The sequence below is a fragment of the Artemia franciscana genome, chromosome 5 (assembly GCF_032884065.1).
Source record: "Artemia franciscana chromosome 5, ASM3288406v1, whole genome shotgun sequence".
In the NCBI taxonomy this organism is placed as follows: Eukaryota; Metazoa; Arthropoda; class Branchiopoda; order Anostraca; family Artemiidae; genus Artemia; species Artemia franciscana.
In genome coordinates, this window is record NC_088867.1 from 16504951 (window position 1) to 16531255 (window position 26305).

Sequence of the window (26305 nt, forward strand, 5' to 3'; positions counted from 1 at the left end):
CAGTCCCCGTCATATGCATGAATATGCTCAAGATGCTATTGCGTATGTTCGTCTCTATGGTCGTCCAGATTTATTTATTACATTTACATGTAATCAATCTTGGGATGAGATACTGCAGCTTTTACTTCAAGGACAATCGGCGGTTCATAAGCATGACATTACGGCCCGTGTCTTCCGGCAAAAGTTGAAATCACTGATAAACTACATAGTAAAACTTGAAGTGTTTGGGTCAGTGCGATGCTGGATGTACTCAGCGGAATGGCAAAAACGAGGTTTGCCACACGCACATATACTAATCTGGCTACATAAAAAAATTACTTCGAACGAAATTGATGATGTGATTTCCGCTGAAATACCTGATAAAAATGTCGATAAGGGGTTACATGATATTATTGTAAAAAATATGATTTCTTTTCTTACTTTCTCTATCAGCAGCAAGCCTGATTTCTTGCTGTTCTTGTGATTCCTCGGCACGCTTTCTTTTCTTACTTTCTCTATCAGCAGCAAGCCTGATTTCTTGCTGTTCTTGTGATTCCTCGGCACGCCTTCTTTTTTCACTTTTTCTTTTAGCAGCAAGTCTGCTTTCGCGTTGCTCGGGTAGTTCCTCGGCACGCTTTCTGTTCTTTCTTTCTCTATCAGCCTCAAGCCTGTTTCCATGCTGTTCTTTTGATTCCTCGGCACGCTTTCTGTTCTGTCTTTCTCTATCAGCCTCAAGCCTGTTTCCTTGCTGTTCTTTTGATTCCTCGGCACCCTTTCTTTTCTGACTTTCTCTATCAGCAGCAAGTTTTTTGGCATAGACTCTTTGAGCATCTTCATCGGCTTTTGCCATTGTAAGTTCATCAGTCATTTTAAACTTAAACATTAATAGATTTCTACGTGAACATATATGTCTTGAATATCTTTAATGACGTCACCGTCATAGCAAAAATGACGACAACTAACTTCATGATTAAATATCTTTAATGACGTCACCGTCATAGCAAAAATGACGACAACAAACTTCATGACGTCAGTCGACACAGAAACATGACGTCACCTGACCGACAGACAGACACACAGACAGACAACTTATTTTCATGTATATAGATATATATATATATACATATATTTTTACTACGTAAAACTTGGGAATATACAACATTCTTGGCTGTCCCATTGTCTGTGTATATAAAAAGATTGTCAGGTTTACCGACTCTTGAACATGAAAAATATAATTGTCTATGGGAAAAATAATCTGTATTCAGGTCTATACCTCATTATTCTAATGATTGCCCTTGAGCTTTGTTGATGGTGGCTGCTAATCCAACATTCTCTGTGTCCCCGTCGTCATTTATATATCCCCCTGTGCCTTCCAGCGTCCCCGTTGTTGTTGTTTCCCTGTGTCCCGGTGTCCCAGTCTGTAATTTCTCTTTGATTGTCCCTGTCGTAATTTATATTCCCTGTGTCCTTGTGTCCCGGTCGTCATTTTTGTCCCGGTCGTCATTTGTGTTCCGGTGTCCCGGTCTGTAATTTCTCTTTGAGTGTCCTGGTCTTCATTTATATTCCCTCTGTCCCGGTGTCCCGGTCGTCATTTGTGTCCCGGTGTCCCGGTCTATAATTTCATCAGTTGAAAAACATGACGTCAGTCGATAAACAACTTCATGACGACATACAGCTCAATCCTTATAATGACGTCAGTCGACAAACATGACATCAGTCGACACACAAATATGACGTCAGTCAACAGACACACACAAACAACTTATTTATATATATACTAGCTGTTGGGGTGGCGCTTCACGCCACCCCAACACCTAGTTGGTGGGGGCGCTTCGCGTCCCCCCAAGCCCCCCCGCGCGCGTAAGTCGTTACGCGCAATATTAGTTACGTGCCATTGTAGTTGTGTCCCTGTGTCCCACCTGTGAATATATATATATATATATATATATATATATATATATATATATATATATATATATATATATATATATATATATATATATATATATATATATATATATATAAATAAATAAATATATATATATATATATATATATATATATATATATATATATATATATATACATATATATATATATATATATATATATATATATATATATATATATATATATATATATATATATATATATATATATATATATATATATATATATATATATATATATATATATATATATATATATATATATATATATTCACAGGTGGGAAACAGGGACACAACTACAATGGCACGTAACTAATATGGCACGTATATATATATATACGTATATATATATATATATATGTATATATATACGTATATATATATATATATATCATGAAAAGAGAAATCACCAATGCAACAGCACAAACACAAAAAAAAAACAAAAAAAAAACAAAAAAAAAGAGACAGAAGGAGAAAAGGAAGACTGTTTTCCTAAATTAGTGATTAATATAGACAAGCACTTGAATGAGGCCTTAACCCTACTCATCCATACAATCACATAGGTCAAACAGCATAGCCAAACACAATCAACCATAAAGAATAATCCATGGACAGGCAGTCATGTCGTCAATAAGTATAAGTCGTCATTTACCAAACAAAAGAAAAAATAATATAGACAAATAATTCAGAGGCAACACCCAACATAAGGGCTCATCAGGAGAATACACTGGCCTATATAGGGTTTCGCCACTCTAAATTCTCTACCCAGCACAGTGTTGTGGCTACCACAGAATATCCATGGCATCCCCGCGTCAGGTATCACCCTCAAAATATATGCCTATGATAGAAAACAGCAAATGTAAAACAACCAAGTAAAACCAAAACAAGCTTATCCTGTTAATATATCCTTCCCTTTAGCAACAATAGGTAAAGTAAATATTATAAATTTTATAAATTTTATATACATATATATATATATATATATATATATATATATATATATATATATATATATATATATATTATATACATATATATACACATATATATACACACATATATATATATATATATATATATATATATATATATATATATATATATATATATATATATATATATATATATATATATATGTTTTTAACTACGTAAAACCTGCGAATATACAACATTCTTCGCTGTCCCATTGTCTGTACATATAAATAGATAGATTGTCAGGTTTACCGACGCTTGAACAATGAACATATAATTGTCCATGGGAAAAACAATCCGTATTCAGATCTATACCTCATTATTCTGATGATTGCCCTTGAGCTTTGTTGATGGTGATTGCTAATCAAACATTCCCCTGTGTCCCCATCGTCATTTATATATCCCCCTTTGCCCCCGGCGTCCCCGTTGTAGTTGTGTCCCTGTGTCCCACCTGTGAATATATATCTATATATATATATATATATATATATATATATATAATATATATATATATATATATATATATATATATATATATATATATATATATGTATATATATATATATATATATTCACAGGTGGGAAACAGGGACACAACTACAATGGCACGTAACTAATATGGCGCGTATATATATATCATGAAAAGAGAAATCACCAATGCAACAGCACAAACACAAAAAAAAACAAAAAAAACAAAAAAAAGAGACAGAAGGAGAAAAGGAAGACTGTTTTCCTAAATTAGTGATTAATATAGACCAGCACTTGAATGAGGCCTTAACCCTAATCATCCATACAATCACATAGGTCAAACAGCATAGCCACACACAATCAACCATAAAGAATAATCCATGGACAGGCAGTCATGTCGTCAATAAGTATAAGTCGTCATTTACCAAACAAAAGAAAAAATAATATAGACAAATAATTCAGAGGCAACACCCAACATAAGGGCTCATCAGGAGAATACACTGGCCTATATAGGGTTTCGCCACTCTAAATTCTCTACCCAGCACAGTGTTGTGGCTACCACAGAATATCCATGGCATCCCCGCGTCAGGTATCACCCCCAAAATATATGCCTATGAAAGAAAACAGCAAATGTAAAACAACCAAGTAAAACCAAACAAGCTTATCCTGTTAATATATCCCTCCCTTTAGCAACAATAGGTAAACTAAATATTATAAATTTTATAAATTTTATATATATATATATATATATATATATATATATATATATATATATATATATATATATATATATATATATATATATACTAGCTGTTGGGGTGGCGCTTCGCGCCACCCCAACACCTAGTTGGTGGGGCGCTTCGCGCCCCCCCAAGCCCCCCCGCGCGCGTAAGTCGTTACGTGCCATATTTGTTACGCGCCATTGTAGTTGTGTCCCTGTGTCCCACCTGTGAATAGAGATAGATATAAATATATGTTTTTAACTACGTAAAACATGCGAATATACAAGATTCTTCGCTGTCCCATTGTCTGTGCATATAAATAGATTGTCAGGTTTACTGACTCTTGAACATGCAACATATAATTGTCCATGGGAAAAACAATCCGTATTCAGATCTGACTCTTGAACATGCAACATATAATTGTCCATGGGAAAAACAATCCGTATTCAGATCTATACCTCATTATTCTAATGATGTGTCCCTGTGTCCGGTCGTCATTTATATTCCCTGTGTCCCGGTCGTCATTTGTGTCCCGGTGTCCCAGTTTGTAATTTCTCTTTGAGTGTCCTGGTCGTCATTTATACTCCCTGTGTCCCGGTCGTCATTTGTGTCCCGGTGTCCCGGTCTTTAATTTCTCTTCGAACAATCCCTGTGTCCCGGTCGTCATTTATATATCCCGCCTGTGCCCCCGGCGTCCCCGTTGTAGTTATGTCCCTGTGTCCCGGTCGTCATTTATATTCCCTGTGTCCCGGTCGTGATTTGTGTCCGGGTGTCCCAGTCTGTAATTTCTCTTTGAGGTTCCCGGTCGTCACTTATATTCCCTCTGTCTCGGTCGTCATTTGTGTCCCGGTCTGTAATTTCTCTTTGAGTGTTTTTTCTTTTTAGTTTTTTTTTAGCTTTTTACCTTTTTTCTTTTTTCAGTTTTCTTTTTCTTCTTTATTTTTCAGCGTCACTATGAAGTACATATCGACGAACCTTTGTTTTTTTAACTTAAATCTGGTAGGCATTGATGACCTTATCCAAGTCAAAATCCCAAACCCAATCATCATCGCTATCATTTTCAGTTTTGATATGTTTTGACTGTCGCTGTCCAGGTGGATTTTCATCTAACTGCGCGGTTTTGCGTTCTTTAGCCGTAAGCCTGTATTCTTGCTGTTCTTGTGATTCCTGGGAATGCTTTCTTTTCTTATTTCTCTATCAGCAGCAAGTTTTTTGGCATAAACTCTTTGAGCAGCTTCCTCGGCTGTTGCCATTGTAGGTTCTTCAGTCATTTTACAATTAAACATTTTTCCGTGAACAAATGTCTTAAATACCGTTAATGACGTCACCGTCAAAGCAAAAATGACGACAACTAATTTCATGACGTCAGTCAACACAGAAACATGACGTCACCTGATCCACAGACAGACAGACAACTTATATATATATATATATATATATATATATATATATATATATATATATATATATATATATACATATATATACACACACACACACATATATATATATATATATATATATATATATATATATATATATATATATATATATATATATATATATATATATATATATATATATATATATATGTTTTTAACTACGTAAAACCTGCGAATATACAACATTCTTCGCTGTCCCATTGTCTGTACATATAAATAGATAGATTGTCAGGTTTACCGACGCTTGAACAATAAACATATAATTGTCCATGGGAAAAACAATCCGTATTCAGATCTATACCTCATTATTCTAATGATTGCCCTTGAGCTTTGTTGATGGTGATTGCTAATCAAACATTCCCTGTGTCCCAGTCGTCATTTATAGTCAACAAACATGACGTCATTCGACACAAAAAACATGACGTCAGTCGACGTACACGTCCCAGTCGTCATTTGTGTCCCGGTGTCACAGTCTGTAATTTCTCTTTGAGTGTCCCGGTCGTCATTTATATTCCCTGTGTCCCCGTCTGTATATACATTCTTTTTTGAATTGGTATATGATGAAATAAATTTTTGTTTTTTTCATTTTTTTTCTTTTTAGTTTTTTTCGGTTTTTACCTATTTTTTAGCTTTTTAGTTTTTTTTCTTTTTTTCTTTTTAGTTTTTTTTTGTAGTTTTTACCTTTTTTTTATTTTCAATTTTTTTATTTTTATTTTTCTCCTTTATTTTTCAGTTTTTTTCCTTTTTTCTTTTTTTTCTTTTTAAGTTTTTAGTTTTTTATTAGTTTTTAGTTTTTTTCTCTAGTTTTTTGCTGTTTTTCCCCTTTTTTAGTTTTTTTTCTTTTTTAGTTTTTATTTTTTCACCTTCTTTTTAGTTTTTTTTAGTTTTTTAGCTTTTTTAGTTTTTTTAGTAGTTTTTACCTGTTTTTTAGTTTTTTAGTTTTTATCTTTTTTAGTTTTTTTCCTTCTTTTGTTTTAATGCTAAAGTCAAGGTTCAAACCTGGAACCTCTCGGACCTAGAACCTGGAACATAACGCTTTACCAACTCACCGACTTCGGTTTGAATACATTTACCTTTTTAATTTTTTTTATTTTTATTTTTTTAGTTTTCTTTTTCTCCTTTATTTGTCAGTTTTTTTCCTTTTTTTAGTTTTTTTTTCTTTTTCAGTTTTTAATTTTTTTTTAGTTTTTTATTAGTTTTTAGTTTTTTGTAGTTTTTACCTTTTTTTAGTTTTTTTAGTTTTTTTTTACTTTTTTAGTTTTTAGTTTTTACCCTTTTTTTAGTTTTTTTTTTTTTAGTTTTTTAGCTTTTTTAGTTTTTTTAGTATTTTCTTTTTAGTTTTTTTTTAGTTTTTATCTTTTTAAGTTTTTTTTCTTCTTTTCTATTAATGCTAAAGCCAAGGTTCGAACCGGGAACCTCTCGGACCTAGAACCTGGAACATAACGCTTTAGCAACTGAGCTACTGTATTTGTATCGCGTAACGACTTGCACGCGCGGGGGGGCTTGGGAGGCGAAGCGCCCCAACAACTAGGTGTTGGTATGGCGCGAAGCGCCAGATCAACAGCTAGTATAGATATATAAAAAGATCGTGTCTGTCCGTTACACTATCTTTATCGTTACACTGTTTGTCTGTCACTAAGTACGACGTCAATATATAAAAAAAAAACTAAAGAAAAACTTAAAAGGATTAAAAAGAAATTAAAAAAAGAAGAAACTAAAAAGAAAAAAAAAGAAAAAAATTAAAAAAAATTAAAAAGAGACAACTAAAATATGACGTCAAAAAAAAAAAAAAAAAAAAAAAAAAAAAAAAAAAAAAAAAAAAAAAAAAAAAAAAACTAATCTATCCGCATATGACGTCATTATAAGTATATAAGGCTTTGTATATGACGTCATTATAAGTATATAAGGGGGCGATTCAGAGAGAAATTTCAGTATAAATCCTACAATGGCAGTAGAAACAGCCGAAGAAGCTGCTCAAAGAGTTAATTCAAAGAGAAATTTTAGTATAAATCCTACAATGGCAGAAGAAACAGCCGAGGAAGCTACTCAAAGAGGTAATGCCAAAAGGCTTGCGGCTAATAGAGAAAGTAAGAAAAGAAAGCGTGCCGAGGAATCACAAAAACAACATGAAAACAGGCTTGCGTCTCAAAGAGCACGACCGGGACACCGGGAATATAAATTACGACCAGGACACTGAAAGAGAAATTACAGACCGAGACACCGGGACGCAAATGACGACCGGGACTCTGGGACAGAGAGAATATAAATGACGACTGGGACACAAGGACATAACTACAACGGGGACGCAGGGGGGGGCACAAGGGAGATATATAAATGACGACGGGGACACAGGGAATGTTCGATTAGCAATCACCATCAACAAAGCTCAAGAGCAATCATTGGAAAAATGCGGTATAGATATGAATACGGATTGTTTTTCCCATGGACAATTATATGTTGCATGTTCAAGATTCGGTAAACCTGACCATCTATTTATATGCACAGACAATGGAACAGCGAAGAATGTTGTATATTCGCAAGTTTTACGTAGTTAAAAACATATTTATATCTATCTATATAAACAGGTGGGACACAGGGACACAACTACAATGGCGCGTAACTAATATGGCACGTAATGACTTACACGTGCGGGAAGCCTTGGGGGGGCTCGAAGCGCCCCCGCCAACTAGCTGTTGGTGTGGTGCGAAGCGCCACACCAGCAGCTAGTTCTTTAATATATTTTTTGTAGTAAGCAGCTACTGATGATACCATGACTTTTTATCATTGGCCGTGTCCAACTTTTACTAGGTTGCATCTATTAATTTTACTGTGGTCTAGAGTTCGTTCTTTATTATAGCTAGTTATCACTGCAACTCGGACCATTGTAACTCGAATCATTTGAGTATACTACTACTACTACTACTACTGCTAATAACTCACTGCAGCACCAAGCCGCCTGAGGCCAACACAGCTACGCACACTCCTCCTCCAACCTAATCTATTTAAAACCTCCCTCTTTACACCCTCCCAGGAAGTTCCCATTTCCTTTAAATCTTTATTTATGACATCCTCCCAACCCAGACAAGGACGACCTGCTTTCCGTGTAGCCCCAGACGGTTGGCCAAAAAGGACAATCTTCGGTAATATGTCATCCTTCATCCGTAGAACGTGGCCTAGCCATCTCAACCTTTCTTTCATTATAGCCCCAGAAAGCGGGATTGAACCACACTTTTCGTACAACCTACTGTTTGAAATACGGCCAGTCAGCCGGGTTCCCAGTACAATCCGTAGGCAATTTCTCTGGAAAACATCTAGTAGATTTTCATCTGCTTTTCGGTGTGCCCATGCTTCAGAGCCATATTTGACCACTGTCATCACTGTAGCTTCCAATATTCTAATCTTGGTTGATAGACTTATCTTTCTATTCTTCCAAACTTTTTTAACTATGAAAAAACACCCTGGGCCTTAGCTATTCTACTTTTAACATCTTCACTGCTCCCACCATCTTTACTAAAAATACTACCAAGGTAACTGAAGCTCCCAACCTGATCAATCTTTTCGTTACCTAATGTCACCTGTTCATCTTCACTTATTCCAAGCCTTATTGACTTAGTCTTCTTAACATTAATTTTCAAGCCTATTTTAGCACCCTGAACTCGTAAAACCTCTAAAATTTCGTTCATTTTGCTCATACTTACATCTAATATGCTTAAATCATCAGCATAATCTAAGTCCAGGAGCGTTCTTCCTCCCCATTTGATTCCATGGTCTCCAATTGCCTTTCCTGTGCTCCTAAAGATGAAGTCCATCAAAATGATCCATATAAAGGGGGATAGAACACAACCCTGCTTAACTCCTGATTTAATACAAAACCAGTTGCTAACCTCATTTCCTACCTTAACGGCAGCAGTATTATTCTCCTACATAGCGCAAATCACTTTAATGTATTTTTCAGGTATACCATATAACGACAAGAATTTTGTTAACGCTGTTCTATCAACATAATCGAAAGCTTGCTAATACTCCTAATTTCATTAATACTCCTAGTTACAGTCTTAGCACTCTTCCCTAGGACACCATCAGCAACTTCACAAATTGTTTTTCTGAAATTATTAACTAAACTATTTAAAAAATAGTTGAAATATAACATAAACTATTTAAAAATTGGGTCATCAAATCAAACAGTTCATGGTAACGAACTGGACGTAACGAACGTCCATCTAAGAGATGGAATTTTAATACCAGTAGCTACATCAAAAAGAATCACATTTTAATGCTGATTTTAAATATACAAGTTTCATCAAGTTTAATTTCACCCATCAAAAGTTACGAGCCTGAGAAAAATTTGCCTTGTTTTAGAAAATAGGGAAAACACGTCCTAAAAGTCGCAGAATCTTAACGAAAATCACACGGTCAGATTCCCTACTGAACCCTACTCTAGAAATTTTAAGCTCTTATCTACAAAAATGTGGAATTTTGTATTTCTTGCTTCATCTTGCATAATAGCGACTCCCCCACTAGTTCCAATCCGGGTCGCTCCTGCTTCAATCATTGCCAAAACATTAGCTTTACTACGAATGCCCCCCGCCGCTTTAACTTGTAAACGTTGACCAACTGTTTCTTTCATTAATTTTACATTCCCCGTTGTTGCTCCTGCTTTACTAAACCCAGTTGATGTTTTAACAAAATCAATTCCTGCTTGTTCAGCTAATTGACATGCTTTAATAATTTCTGTGTCAGATAATAAACATGTTTCTATAATAACCTTAACAACAGCTTCTCCAGCTGCTTTCTTACATGCTCTCATTTCATCTGCTACTAAATCATAATTATTTGACTTAAACTGACTAATATTCATTACCATGTCAATTTCACTTGCTCCATCATGCAAGGCATTAGTAATTTCCATTATTTTGGTTTCTGTTATATTTGCCCCTAATGGAAAGCCAACAACAACACAAACATTAACATTGGTATCTTGTAATAATTCATAAGCTAATGACACATATGTTGGGTTAACACAAACCGATGCAAATTCATATTGTTTTGCTTCTAAACACAGCTTTTCAATGTCAGTGGCTGTGGCTTCCGGTTTTAATAAAGTATGATCAATATATTTGTTTAATTTCATTTAAGATTCTTCTTTGTAATTAAATGTCAGTTATATGTGACAAACAAAGCACGTGTTAAGTTGTTTGAATCGAACAAAAAAATTAAACTAATTTCAAAATTTTCAGAATTTTTCTGGTTTGAATTAAAAATTAATATTATTGCTCAGAAATCTGTAAAAATTTTTGCAGTTTATACAATAGCTTTAGCGATTCTGAACTAAAATAACTAAAATAAAAAATGGATTTTTTCAATGAAAATAAAAAACTATAAAAAGTTTCTTACTTTCTTTTTTTGGCTCAGACCAAACCCCAAAAAAGCAATTTGAAGTGGATAAAGAAGAAGGTATTGAAAAGGGATAGGAATTGGTTTCCATCTACGTCTTGTTATAGTAACACAATAGCATAAAGTGAACACAATTTTAACAGTGAAAGTAGCTCAATTTTACCCCTTTCACCCCCAATAAAATGGCTGGGCTACGCCCCTGTGTACAAATGAAGCTGATTACAACACCAAAAATATTCCGGATTCGCTTTAATTTGATTCCCTTAATTTTTAATGAAATTACGTTTGATGATGTGTAAATGCGTATTAAGTATAATGAAGGGGGGGGGAGGAAGCTACTGTGTAGGTGGGTGTGGGGGCGGATTCACATAAGAGCACTTTTTAATGTCAAACCTGCTTACTCTCCAAGAGTTTTCAAATAAATGTAGACAGAGGGGGGAGGGAGGATTAATTAAAAAATTAATTATTTTTCCATGTTGCGTAAAATATTATATTCCACATGCAGAATATTGCGTATCCATCAGCAGAGAGATAGAAAAGGCAAGGCAGGGTATTGTGAGTTCCACGAGCAAATTTCTTTAAGCGAGTGACCAGTGCTACTGGGAGCTTTGTTTCCATCAATTTGAAATGGTAACATTTCTCTTTTTCTATTTCAATGACATATTTCATTGTATTAAAACAAACATGCGTGTAGTGTGTTTATTGATTGGACAATCCTATTGTAGAGGTTGTAATGGCTTCAGCCATGTAAAAAAAAAAATCAAAAGTCTCACGGGTCGTGGTAACGAAGTGCAAGTAAGCGACCCGACTCAATAGTAACCAAAACTCTAAAAAAAAACGAATTTTATTCCAATAGATATATCAAAAGAATGGCCTATGCTGGTTTCAAATATGTAACTTCCATCAAGTTTAGTCTTACTTATCAAGGGATACGAGCTTGAGAAAATTTACTGATTTTCGAAAAAATATTGTAAGACCCTAAATGTCTTAGAATCCTAATGAAAATCGCACTATCGGATTCAGCGTATTACAGAACCCTACTGTAGAGGTTTCAAGGTCCTATTTGTAAAAATGTGGAATTTTGTATTTTTTGTCAGAAGAAAGACCACGGATGTGTGTTTATTTGTTTATCTTTTCTTGTTTTTTTTCCAGGGGGGGGGGGCTGTATTGATCCAGTGGTCCTAGAATATCAATAGAGAGCTCATACGGACGGAAATTAAAAGTTTTAGTGTCCTTTTTAATTGACTGAAAAGATTGGCGGGCAACTCGGCCCCCTCTCACGCCTCTTTTTTCTCAAAATTGTCCAATCAAAATTTTGAGCCATTTTGTTGAGTAAAGTTCAAAAGCCAAATAACTTTGCCTTTGGACATATTATAAGCCCCCACAACCCCTGAGGAAAGTTAATTAAGCTCAGAAATTGGCCTATTGTTTGCGTAAAGTGTTTGTTATTGGGAAGTACGTATACATTTTTCTGGGGAAGGTGATTTTTAGCTAGTGGAATTTTCCACAAGGATGATTATGGCACTTGGTATTTACCAAGTGACATATAGCAATTGCAATTTCTGTCAGTCTATTGGTCCCGGTTTTGCTAGTTTGGGCACTTCCAGATAAGCTAGGAAGATGAAATTTGGCAGCCGTATCAGGAAACAGACTAAATTAAATTAGACATAGTTGCTTCCTCTATTTGAAAATCTGGGGGGAGTGGAGAGACGGTTAATTTAGAGAAATTAGAAAAAAATGAGGTATTTTTAACTTACGAACGGGTGATTGGATCTTAACAAAATTTGATATTTAGAAGGGTATCGTGTCTTAAGCTATTTCAGAGCTAAATCCCGACCAGATACAGTGACAATGGGGGAGTTGGGGGGAGAAAACTGAAATCTTGGAAAACGCTAAGAGTGGAGAGATCGGGATGGAACTTGGCGGGAAAAATAAGCACAGACCTAGTTTTGTAATTGAGATAACTGAAACGGATCCGCAATGTTTGGGGGAGTTGTGGGATGAGGGGGGGGGGTTAACTCTGAAAAATTAGAAAAAAATTAGGTATTTTTAACTTAAAAACCTCGTAACTTGGACCTCTTATTTGAAATCCCCACCGGATCCAGCACCGTTGGGGGGAGTTGGGGGGGGACAGGAAATCTTAGAAAACGCTTAGAATTGAGAAATCGGGATGAAGCTTGGTGGGAAGAATAAGTACAAGTCCTAGATACGTGACAGAGATAACCAGACCGAATCTGCTCTCTTTGGGGAGTTGGAGGGGGGAGGGACCTAATTCGATAATTCGGAAAAACAGAAAAAATACCGTATCTTTAACTTCCGAACGGGTGATTTGATCCTAATGAGATCTGATATTTAGAAGGACCTTGTGTCCAAAAATTCACTGTCGAATGGCCTAGAACAAATCATATAACATGATTCAAAAATAATTGAAACTTAATATGAGCGAGTTACCTGGAGAATAGAACTTTCAATAGAATGGGGTTGGAGAAAGGCATGCTCCACTGCGGCCGTATGTTGCTTGGTGCTAGCGGTACTCCTCACAAGTGTAACAATTTCAAAGTAAAACAACTCCTGTTCCTTCATATAAATTTCCTAACTCACATGTTCTTTATCTATGTGTTTAAAAAATTTGTTTTATTTCATCTATAAGTTTAATTTTAAATTGTTTTCAAATTTCAGCCAGACTGCAAAGCTTTTTGCCAGTTTTCTTTCTCAAAAACAGATCCTTTTTAGTGTCGCCCGACTAATAAAACGAACTGAGTTCTGGCCCATATCTGTTTGAACCCACACCAAAGTGAATCGCTAGCATTTTCTTCAACTAACTACTTTGAAATAAAGGGATAAATGAAGGCGGAGGGGTAACAAGTAGAGACGTAGAGAATTAATTAAAGGAAATCAATTTATTTGAAAGAATGGGTAAATGAACAAAAATAGTCAAAAAATTTCTGTGCAATAATCTATTTTCGACTAGGACCTTGTATACACAACTTCCTTCCATGTGTCAAGTCAGATCACCCATTATGTCACACACAGGAGTAAACAAAAAAAACAAATACCCTATTATCACATAATAAATAGTCTAAATATCTAAATTAATGCTCTAATTAATAATACTCTAAATTAACACTCCATTTTAAAATATGCACTATAAATCAATTTCAAATGTTATAACTTTTTCAAAATGCCGTCAAAAGTAAGAAACTCACAGACATATATGGCGAGGTGTCTCAGTTTGGCTTTATGTGTCTCAAATATTAAACAGCCCATCTGAATAATTAGCGTAAAGTATTTCATGAGGAAATTTAAGTTACAATTTTTAGTTAAAATAATTGATATGATGAAAATTTCAGATTTTTATGGTGTGCAAAAAAATAAGTAATATGATCCAGAAAAGCCCAACCCAGATGATATAAACGGTAAAATTAGAAAGTGTTCAATTTTTCAAAAAGCTGACGGTCCAGCAGTTTTCATCAAGCTTCCATACCTAATCTTGGTAAATTTTTATGAACCCCCCCCCCCCTCTGAACCTAGATGACTAAAAGTTATGAGATATGGAAAACTTTGGAATATTCAGAAGAAAGACAATATTTACCCTCTGTAAAACTTTGCCACCAGACTTTTGTAAAAAAAAAATTGTTAAGTAACTGCTTATTTATAAGAAAGTTAGAAAGAGTCATCGATTGGTCATAGTTTTACATAAGCAATTGGATTAGTTTTTAATAGCTAATAATCGTATAAATAGCAACCAATCTTCAATACATACAGACCATAAACTGTCATATTACATACAGGCAATGTCTAGTTTTCCTGTGACTCATTACCAAAACAAAAAAATATATTGGAAACTAATAAGTGAAGAATTAAATCAAGCATCTGAAAAAAAAAATACTAAGTTCGAAATAGTTTTAAAATTTTTTAGATACAATATATATCTGATTATATTTTTGAATTGCATTCAGTTGAAGATAAAGACTAATTTCGTCCAAAAGAGTAATGTAGGAATTATTATTTAGATTAAGAAAAGCCCAAGTTAGCAATACTAGCCTAGCCTCGACTATTCAAGATAAAAAAAAAAAAGACTTTGCATATATCGACAAAAATTTTGTTTTAGATCTAAGGAATCTTTGAAGTTGGATCTTCCACAAAATTTACAATTGTATTAAATTAGTTTAATTTCAGGTTATTTATAAATTGACGATGTAAATGGCTGTATTGTTAGTGGTAGCAGTTTTTTTTAATTTATGTTTTTTACTTGACCCCTTGTTTTTGGAATAGAATTAAGTAAAAAAGTAAAAAAGCAGGGAAAAAAGGATGGATGTCAAAAGCAAAAGTATTCAAACTTCAAATGCTGAAACAATTCGCTTAAAACAAACCACGAAGCATTCTCATTTATTTGTAAAAAGGTCTTGTTTATAACAGTTTTGTTTATTTTGAGAAATTTCACCGGTTCTAAAATTCCACCTTCCCTTCATCCTAAGTAGAACCATGTACTTAGCTATTAATTTTCCCTAGCAGGGCAGCCCGCCAGATAGGATAAGGTGCGACAGATTTATCATCGTCTGTGCGAAATCGGTCTTGCACTCATTTTTGAAGATTTCTTTTCCTGATGGCAATGAGTATTAATACATTTTCCAAGCCCCCTACCTCAGCCCATGGAAACACTTGATTTTCCTTAGTCTTCTTTTGCATTCCCTGATCTATTAAACTCTCCTGTAGCTGTATCAAATTCATAGGTTAATTTGGTTCCATCTTCTTCAGTATTTTCCTGTGCACTTATGAGTTTTGATGTCTCTGGAGCATGTGACGGCGAGTCATCAGTTCCTACACTTGAGTCATCATCGGAAATATTAAACTCTAATGGTGATTTATGCTCAGAAGGACGTAACACTCCAGAATTTACATTCTCAATTGCCTGTCTGAGCTGGAATAGAAAAAGATAAGATTCAAAGTATATATGCAAGATAGTGTTTTGATAATGCTACACTTACAGGTTATTCATGTACAAAGTCAACACGTCATTTCCTTATGTTTCCAAACTCTATTTTGAATTCTTTGCCCAAAATGAGCATCCTATCTTACGGCAAATATACTTGAAGAAAATACAAGATGAATTGTGATACTCGAGTGAAATCTCCACAGCATAAATTGGGAAAATGTTAACTTTGTTGGTAATTAAACAAAAAAAACAAGTTTTTTTAAATGAAAGTAAGGAGCGACATTAAAACTTAAAACGAACAGAAATTACTCCGTATATGAAAGGGGCTTTTCGTCCTCAACGCCTCGCTCTTTACGTTAAAGTTTGACTCTTTCTCTTAACTCGACTTCTTAAAAATTTAAAAAACTTTAGCGTAAAGAGCAAGGAGTTGAGGACGAAAAGCCCCTTTCATTATACGGAGTAATTTCTGTTCGTTTTAAGTTTTAATGTCACTCCTTACTTTCATTTAGAAAACTTGTTTTTTTTTTGTTTATTTTCTGGACGTTTTTAAATTAATGCATTTTTTGATCTTGGCTACCCGCGCATAAATAATTAAAACGAAATATGCATATTAATCTTTTTGGGCTAAATGGGTTTTTTATAGTTATAATTGGAAGATTTTGAGAAAAAAGGAGCGAGAGAGGAGGCCTAGCTGCCCTCCAATTTTTTGATTACATAAAAAGGCAACTATAACTTTTAATCGTTTACCAACGTTTTCATATGTAAAGAATATACGTAACTTACGAATTAACTTACGTAGCGAACTTCTATATTCGCATGTTTTATTCCGTATATGAGGGGGCTCAGCCCTCGTCGATACCTCGCTCTTTACACTAAAGCTTAAATTCTGTCCCAATTCCTTGAGAATGACCCCTGAATCACAAAGGCCGTAGAATAAATAGTTGAAACTACTAAAAATAACTTTAAAGAGCGAGGTATTACGAGGAGGTAAACCCCTCACCTGCGTAATAATTTCTGCTCGTTTTAAGTATTAATGCTGCTCCTCACTTTCAGTAGAAAAAACTTTTCATATTTATTTTTTCATTGTTTTTTTTTTAATAATGCTAGAAAATCCTGCAACCCCTCCATTGAAAGTCTCTTCCCCCATGAGAAGTTCCTCCATGGAAAGATCCTCCCACGTAAACCCCCCCTCAAATCTTCCCCCAAACCAAAAAAATCTCCCTGAAAACGTCTGTACACTTCCCAGTAACCATTACTATATGTAAACACAGGTCGAAGTTTGTAACTTGCAGCCCCTCCCACGGGTACTGCGGGGGAGTAAGTCGTCCCCAAAGACATAGTTATTAGGTTTTTCGACTATGATGAATAAAATGGCTATCTCAGAATTTTGATCTGGTGACTTTGGGGAAAAATGAGCGTGGGAGGGGGCCTAGGTGCCCTCCAATTTTTTTGGTCACTTAAAACGGGCACTAGAACTTTTAATTTCCTTTAGAATGAGCCCTTTTGCAACATTCTAGGACCACTGAGTCGATACGATCACCCCTGGGAAAAAAAACAAAAAAACAAAAAAACAAATAAACACGCATCCGTGATTTGTCTTCGGGCAAAAAATGCGAAATTCCACATTTTTGTCGATAAGGGCTTGCAACTTCTACAATAAGGTTCTCTGATACGCTGAATCTGATGGTGTGATTTTCGTTAAGATCGTATGACTTTTAGGGGGTATTTCCCCTATTTTCTAAAATGAGGCAAATTTCTTCAGGCTCGTAACTTTTGACGGGTAAGACTAATCTTGATGAAATTTATATATTTAAAATAAGCATTAAAATGCCATTCTTTTGATGTAACTACTGGCATCAAAATTCCATTTTTTAGAGTTTTGGTTACCATTGAGCCGGGTCGCTCCTTACTAAAGTTCGTTACCACGAACTGTTTGATATCTTCTTCTAAATAACACTTGTTTGCTTTTAATAATATTTTCCTTAACTTTTTTTGGCACACGCGACAACAAATGAATGCTAAAATAACCCATATGTTTAGCAATCTGAACTCACATGGCTATTATAGATTCATGTGGGTTGTCGAGCAAAAACATTTTCCACGTTTTCAAAAGCGTTTTCCATGTTTTCCAAAAAACGTTTTCTGCGTTTTCCATTAGCTACAATATAATCTTTACTTCCCACATCTTTACATACTTTACATTATTAAAATACACCATACTTTCATGTAAGTTGATTAATACCAAAAAAACATAACTGATGACTTAGACTAAGTTTTTATTTAGTTTATTATTGCTTTTGATTTGGTCTGCTTATCAAAATTTATGTCATAGTTCTTTCGTTTTTGAAAAATAATAACGGGAAGATAGAAATCAAATGAATTATTAATTAGTATAGGAAGAATTGTTGTCATATTTAGCTAAACTAACCAAAATGTTTACAATTAATTGAGGCTATTTTGCTGGGATTGAAGCCCCAAACAAGTAGAAAATGCAACTAAACGGTAAACCAGCAACATTAAAGAGAATAAAAATTCTGAAAATTTTCAACTAGGAGTTTTTGCTCTTAAAGATCGCAAGCAGGTTCAGTGTGATAGTCTTTAAACTATGAAAATACCCTTTTATGGTATCCTAATTACAAACGACAGTTAAGAAAAACTAAATCAAAAAGTCCCCTCCTAGATTAAAATCTGCATCAGCTTGAGTTTGCAGGACACCAAATACTTAGTTAGATAATTTTTTTTTTTTTACAAACGGAATCTGAAGATTGTGTTTTAAGAAGAGAATGGTGTTGTTAGAAAGTTTGGAGGGACTAACAGTGTTAATGTGCCTTACACTCTACTCCCAATGAGAAATAGCCTATGCCAATCACGGTTTTTTGGCTATTCCCTAATAGCCTAAAGAAAACTATCCCAGAAAAAAACTAGGTTAATCTACAATCCTGTACTTGGTAGTATTTTCTCTAGGAAACAAATAACTGTCTTAATTTAGAGGGCAAATTCATTATAAGCAAGATCCCGGATATACATTTCTGGTCTATACTAGGAAAAAAGCCTAGTTGCAATGCAACTATGAAAGACTTACTATTTTCCTCAAAACTTACAATAGTACCAACAAATGAATGATGAAACCTTTTTATAATTAAATAAAAAAAACTAATTTTTTTAGCTGAAAGTAAGGAGCAACATTAAAACTTAAAACGAACAGAAATTACTCCGTATATAAAACGGGTTGTCCCCTCCGCAATCCCTCGCTCTTTACGCTAAAGCTTTTAATTGTTTTAAAAAGTAGAATCGTGGCAAAGAGTCAAACTTTAGCATAAAGAGCGAGGGATTGCGGAGGGGACAACCCATTTCATATATGGAGCAATTTCTGTTCGTTTTAAGTTTTAATGTCGCTCCTTACTTTCATATAAAAAAATTATTTTTTTTTAAAAAACTTTCTGAACGTTTTTGAATTAATGCATGTTTGGTTTTGGCTCTCCTCACATAAATTATTAAAATGATATTTGTATATTAATTCTTTTTTGGCTAAATGGCTTTCTCTTAGTTTTGATCAGATGATTTTGAGAAATAAGGGGTGGAGAAGGAGGTCTAGTTGCCCTCCAATTTTTTGGTTACTTAAAAAGGCCACTAGAACTTTTAAATTTTAACGAACGTTTTTATTAGTAAAAAATATATGTAGCTTAAGAATTAACTTGCGTAACAAACTTTCATAATCTTATATTTTTATTATGTATACGAGGGGGTTTATACCCTCGTTAATACCTCGCTCTTTACACTAAATCTTAAGTTTTGTCCCAATTCTTTAGGAATGACCCCTGAATCAGAAAGGCCGTAGAATAAATAGTTGAAATTACAAAAAATAATTTAGCATAAAGAGCGAGGTATTTATCTCCTCCTAAATACCTCGCTCTTTATGCTAAAGTATTTTTAGAACCCCACATATGCGTAATAATCTCTGTTCGTTTTAAGTTTCAATGCTACTCCTTCCTTTCATTTGAAGAAAAACGTTTTCATGTTTATTTTTCATTGTTTTCTAATAGTAATGCTAGAAAATTCTGCGCCCTTTTCATTGAATTTTTCTTCCCCTATGACAGATTCCTCCAAGGAGAGATCCTCCAACATAGCCCCCTCCCCTCAGCCCCACCCCCAAACAAAATAAAATCCCCCTGAAAACGTCTGTACACTTCCCAATAACCATTACTATATGTAAACACTGGTCAAAGTTTATAACTTGCAGCCCCTCCCCCAGGGATTGTGGGGGAGTAAGTCATCCTCAAAGACATAGTTCTTATAGTTTTCGACTATGCTGAACAAAATGGCTATCTCAAAATTTTGATCCGTTGACTTTGGAGAAAAATGAGCGTGGGAGGGGGCCTAGATGCCCTCCAATTTTTTTGGTCACTTAAAAAGGGCACTAGAACTTTTCATTTCCGTTAGAATGAGCCCTCTTGCGAAATTCTAGGACCACTTGGTCGATACGATGACCCCTGGGAAAAAGAAAAAACAAACAAATAAACACGCACCCGTGATTTGTCTTCTGGCAAAAAATACAAAATTCCACATTTTTGTAGATAGGAGCTTGAAACCTCTACAGTAGGGTTCTATGATACGCTGAATCTGATGGTGTCGTTTTCGTTAATATTTTACGACTTTTAGGGGGTGTTTCCCCCTGTTTTCTAAAATAAGGCAAATTTTCTCAGGCTCGTAACTTTTGATGGGTAAGACTAAACTTGATGAAACTTATATATTTAAAATCAGCATTAAAATGCGATTCTTTTGATGTAGCTATTGATATCAAAATTCAATTTTTTAGAGTTTTGGTTACTATTGAGCCGGGTCGCTCCTTACTACAGTTCGTTACCAAGAACTGTTTGACAATCTGTCGCTCAAGATGCATTGTTAAAACACACATCTCCACTATATAAGCATTGAATAATGGGATGTGTATAAATCTCGAAATACTTAGGTTTTGAAGATGGGTATCCGCAAGATGATCGACAAATAGTCGTTTTATGATAGTGATGAACTTGTAGCATGGTGAAATATACAGCTTTCTCTCTCTCTCTCTCCAATTTACATTTAAGAAAATTTAAGAAAAGGGCTACGGCCTATAGAACGACACCAAACGTTGCGAGGAATTGGCTGCATTTGTCTTTAAACCTTTAGCGGTGGAATCACATTCACATCTGAATCCAAAACAAAACTTGACAAATAGGATATTCAAAGTAATCATAGCAAAAGATACATAGCTAAAGTGTCACAGGAGTGATTGGGCTATAAAGGAATAAGGCACAAGTTTGAGGAAAACAGCCACACTGCCACAGTTTGAGGACCAACTGCCACAGACAAGTGATGGAATGGACCTTCCTCCTTTTCTAATACTTTTTCAATCCAATTAAATCTTCCATACTACCCAATTTCTGCAATACTCATGAAAGTCTTTTTAATTCAACCTCATAGTAATCATACTGACTCCTCTCTTACCGTAGTTGGTAACTGCCAAGCACGATTCACCTGAAATATGATTCCCCTGCCAAGCGGAATTTTTAAAGTATCAAATTGTTTTTCAAGTCTACTTTTTATATTTCTTTTTTTGCTTCTACTTCTTCTAAGTTCAGTCAAACTAAAATAATCATCGTGAAATGGGCATATTACTCTAGTCTCTTCTGTCTCAGAATGAATTTTAAAATTGTATTTCCGTTTTACAGCTCATGTCTTTTTTGCATTTTTTATTTTCGCAAAAATAATAAATAAATCGTCAATAAATAGAAACTGAATACCAGCATTAGCTGTATCGTATTGAGCTCCATTTTCTCAGAATTTTCAAGGAAAAGCACGAACTCTAAACTTGTTTTCAACGATTATTTTGGGTTGCACATTTTGGTATATCGTGTTTCCGTCATACAACTCTTTTTTTTGCATTTTTTTTTTATTTTTGCCAAAATGATGAATAAATCGTCAATAAATATAAAATGAGTGCCAGCATTAGCTGTATTGTATTGAACTTCATTTTCTCAGATTTTTCAAGGAAAAGCACGAATTCTAAACTTGTTTTCAATGCTTATTTTGGGTGGCAAATTTTTGTCCCCATTTATCAGTGGCATGTCTGGTAATTTAAAAATTTTAGACTTATCATTCTCGGAGAGGTATTATGGAAAGCTAATAATTTTGAATACATGTTCATTTGAAGCTCGAATATAACATATTTGAATTTCTTTACAAGATGGCCTGGCTTTTCATCTCCTCAACTCTTTGAAGGACTTCCATATCCACCCCTACTGTTACTGAAGTCTTGTGTGTTTTTTCCTTAGAAAGGATAGTTTGGGCTTTTCCGCCTTCACCTTTCCTTCGGATTACTTCTTCCATTGTAGAACGTCATTTGTGATTGTAACCTACGATTATCATTCACCATCTTGTTTACGAAGATAGAGTTTTTGCCAAAAAAATTAATTTCATTTCAAATATTGGGTTTTATTTATTAAGTACGCAGATGTAGCAATTTGATTTCAAATGAGCCTTCAAGTAGCTCTATATGATGTTCCAGTGCCCCACTAACATTAGAGGGAATAAAAATAAACTAATAAAGAGGACACGTCAGTGCTACCCAATCAAAAAGTGATTTTCGTTCTTGTTCAAGCCGGTTGACTTAGAGTTTCAAGTACAGCAATTTCGGTCAACATGATTCCAACACAATATAATTTTTCTTTTGTTTGATCCATTTTATTGGGGTTTGGGCATATTCCGAAATTCCCTTTAATTAAAAAAAAAAAATTCAAAAACTGTAAGTAAGGAGGGCCCGGCTCAATAATAACCGAAACCCTAAAAAATGAAACTTTGATACCAACAAATACACTAAATGAATCGGATTTTTATGCTGATTTTAAATATATAAGTTTAGATATATAACCCGGATGAATCGCAGCTGACAGACTAAAAAAGGGAAATTTGATACCAATATATACATCAAAAGAATGCTGATTTTAAATATATAAGTTTCATCAAGTTTAGTCTTACACATCAAAATTAAAGAGCCCGAGAAAATTTGCCTGATTTTCGATAAAAGGGGAGCAAGACCCCCCAAAAGTCACAGAATCTTGAAGAAAATCACACCATCAGATTCAGCGGAATATCGAATGATCTTTCCATGAAGAAATTTTTAATAGGGGAAGAGAATTTTCCATGAAGGAAGCGCCGGTTTTGCAAGCATTATTTAAAAAATGATCAGAAATTAAATACAAAAACAAATTTTTTCTACTGATAGTAAGGAGCAACATTAAAACTTAAACAAACAGAAATTATTACGTATATGGGGGAATTCGTCCCATCTCCAATACTTCACTCTTTACGCTAAAGTATCTTTTGTACTTTCAAAAGAGCTATTTATTCTAATTAAATGCCCTTTGTGACTCAGGGGTCAGTCTTAAGGAATTGGCACAAAATTCGAACTTTAGCGTAAAGAGTGAAGTATTGACGAGGGGAAAACCCCCTCATATACGTAATAATTTCTCTTCGTTTTAAAATTTAATGTTACTCCTTACTCTTAGTAAAAAAAACTTGTTTTTTTTTTATTCAATACTATTAAAATTAAGTTAGATGATGTTTGCTATTCCTAAATCAATTAGAATTGACAATTGCTTCTCACTTACTAGTTTTTTACCGTATTTTTTTAATTCTTAGTTACTATATGTAATACCAGGCTGAAGCTATTGGTGCAACCATGATACCCGACATTTATTTCAAATATATTATTGCTATATATCTAAATCATGTTACTGTGGTTAAGGTAGGAGGTGAAGTTTGCTGCTGGTTGGGAGCTTTATTTGGAGTTAGGCATGGTTGTATGCTCCATTTTTAAGGATAATTTTGATTGTCGTTGCCCTAAGGAAAATGATTTGGGGCTGCATAGAAGACAAACAGACAAAATTTTCGAGACCTAGAATATGCAGGTCACTTGCATGTCCTATATGAACCTTGTTTGGGTCAGAAAAATTTCCTTCTCTATGGGGCGAAGAAGTGATAGTGGATGACGGGAAATCAAGCAGGTGAACAGCCTTACTTCCAAAGGTTATATTAACACGAGATTAAGAAACAAAAAAAAAAAAAAAGATTTGATTAGGAGTCAATTAAGGATAAAAAAGTTTTAAACTAGAGCTGCCTATAATCAGATTGTTTTGCGATTTGAAAAGGGGTACTGATTAGAGGCACAGAAGAATTTGCTGAGTTATGTGAGGTTGTGTGAAGACTTATGAAGTTAAGAGAGGATTTATATTTGCATCCAATGAAATTGTCCGATAAATTTGATGGAATCGCTTAAATAAACGGACTTCAGCAATAGATTTAGGCAGGTTTGATAGAATAGGGGGAAAATAATGGGGTATGACACAGAACTATAGGTGTTTTGGGAGAATTAGGGTGTTATTGCATCCAAAGTCAACGTCAAGCATTTCATTCGGTAGTTCTTCTAAATTACAACTTGATCTCATTTTGAGATATACGTGCAACTGAATGCTTATGTGTTCTTAATGATTAATGTTCAACGCTATGAAAGGCCTTAGATGTGAAAATTGAATGAAAATTAGCAATAATTACCTCAGGTAGAGCTACGACTCCTACGAGCCGACCAATTGCAGTTACATAAGCATGGTTAACCCCCACCATGCTAAAAAGGGCATGTACTTTAAGCAGAGACGTCCTTTCAACTAATTGAAATGGGGCAGGGTCTATATGACACTTGGTTAAATCCACCGGCTTCTCCATTTCTGCTTCCTCCCACAAAGCTTGCTCTTCTGGAGACATATCAATTACTCTTGCCTTTGGCTATAACAACAAGAAATAAAAAAAAAGGCAATTGTACTTTTATTCATAACCTTGTGAGGGTTTCAGTGAATAATAAGGCTCGTATATTATTATTATTATTATTACTATTATTATTATATTATATTATTATATTATTATATATTATTATTATTTTGGATTACCCTAGATCGTCCTTTACTAGGTCGATTTCAAAAGATAGCCTGGATACGCTTAAAAATATTTCTAGACGTACATAAAATCGGCACTATTCTTATTGCCATGTCGAACTGCTAAAATTTGCTTCTATAGTATTATATTTTTATCTTACTTTGGTATGTTTCGTTAGGATTGAGCGTCAGAGAAACATATAAGAAAAACATTAGGTAGGGCGTCTGTCATAAAAGTACCAACATATGTCTTAAATAAACAAAAGCTTTAACAACTTTCATCTCTTTCTTTCGAAAATAAAACTCCTCAAATAACTATACAGACTCTCTAGCATCTTCTGAAAACCCAGACCCAATTTTGCCAACAATTATATCGTTTATATCGTTTTTATATTGTCATAAGTTATATCGCTTGCAACTTATACACAAAACACTTTCAGGGAAACTGAACATACAGTGAAAACATTTTTATTTTTAAAATACTCGTCAATATCATTAATAAAATCAGAAAATAGACATGTATATTTGTCTATAAACCTAAAGATTTTTAGAAATTTAAACAATATTTGTCGTCTTAATTTATGCGAAAAACAAACTTATTTCAAACATTCAAACGAAAAACAAAATATTTTAAACGTAAATATTTGAAAAAAGACGTATAAATTAAACGGTGTAACCACACTGCTACAAACGATACGCTTGAAGTATTTATACTCAATCTAATATTGATTCTTCGTCATTCATTAAAAAACTTAATATATTTACAATTATTATTCTTAACTATTCATATTCTTAAACGCGGATTGTTGTGGAGCACCGAAGTAATAAAGATATACAGTAAAATCGAATCTGCTTAAAATATTAATAAAGACAGGCGAACATACGTTTTACGCCTGTACACTTATCATTTAATAAAGTATAACCACCCTTCTATCTCTACAAAATTTGAAAATCTTGGAGAATTGGGTCATCTTTGTTCAAATATAGGCTAGTACCTTAGTGACCTTAAAATTGTTTAAGTTTTTTCATTGTAGAAGCATGTCAGTGTCTATTATTTGTACGTTTTCAAATCAATATTAATCTAATCGTATAGAATAAAATATTATTTTTGTTAACCTCAGATAATATCAGGATAATCTATATCTTAACACGTTTTGTAAATTAAAAGAAACAATGAATTGATGATTCTTTTTTTCTGGCTAATTCATAATAAAGAAGACTCCCTTAAGTTCTTTTTGCACAAAAGATTGGTTTAAATTTCACAAAATCTGCTCTCTCTCTCAAGCCAGAATACCACATTTAGATCTTACAATTTATGAAAAATATATCAAATAAGTAATAATCATGACAAACCTTTCCTAAGCATCTGCAAGAATAAAGCCCTACCACCGCCAAAAAAACAAAATGTAACCACAGTAACTTTCTTAATTAGTAAAAAACTCCCTTAAAAAGCTCCCTTAAAATCTTCCTTAAAAAGC

General features: G+C 34.1%; 3 protein-coding genes across 4 annotated transcripts in view; 1 reads left to right on the forward strand and 2 right to left on the reverse strand.

Annotated features, from left to right (window-relative positions):
* The window catches only part of LOC136027687 (deoxyribose-phosphate aldolase-like), a 10084-nt gene extending 481 nt beyond the window's left edge, over positions 1 to 9603 (forward strand). Inside the window, exon 2 of the mRNA XM_065705135.1 lies at positions 9487 to 9603. Within this exon, the coding sequence (XP_065561207.1) occupies positions 9487 to 9603 (117 nt within the window). The remainder of the gene's footprint in view (positions 1 to 9486) is intronic.
* LOC136027030 (deoxyribose-phosphate aldolase-like) lies at positions 7373 to 10756 on the reverse strand. Its single transcript, XM_065703944.1, has one exon. It carries the CDS (start codon positions 10660 to 10662, stop codon positions 9964 to 9966), a length of 699 nt encoding a protein of 232 aa, XP_065560016.1. The 5' UTR covers positions 10663 to 10756; the 3' UTR covers positions 7373 to 9963.
* Positions 10757 to 13810: 3054 nt separating this feature from the next.
* LOC136027032 (chloride channel protein 2-like) overlaps positions 13811 to 26305 on the reverse strand; it is a 172142-nt gene continuing 159647 nt past the window's right edge. For both annotated transcript variants that reach the window (XM_065703946.1, XM_065703948.1), the window contains 2 exons: positions 24454 to 24681; positions 13811 to 15846 (listed from right to left, as the gene is read on the reverse strand). In XM_065703946.1, the coding sequence (XP_065560018.1) occupies positions 15598 to 15846; positions 24454 to 24681 (477 nt within the window). In that variant the 3' untranslated portion in view covers positions 13811 to 15597. The remainder of the gene's footprint in view (positions 15847 to 24453; positions 24682 to 26305) is intronic.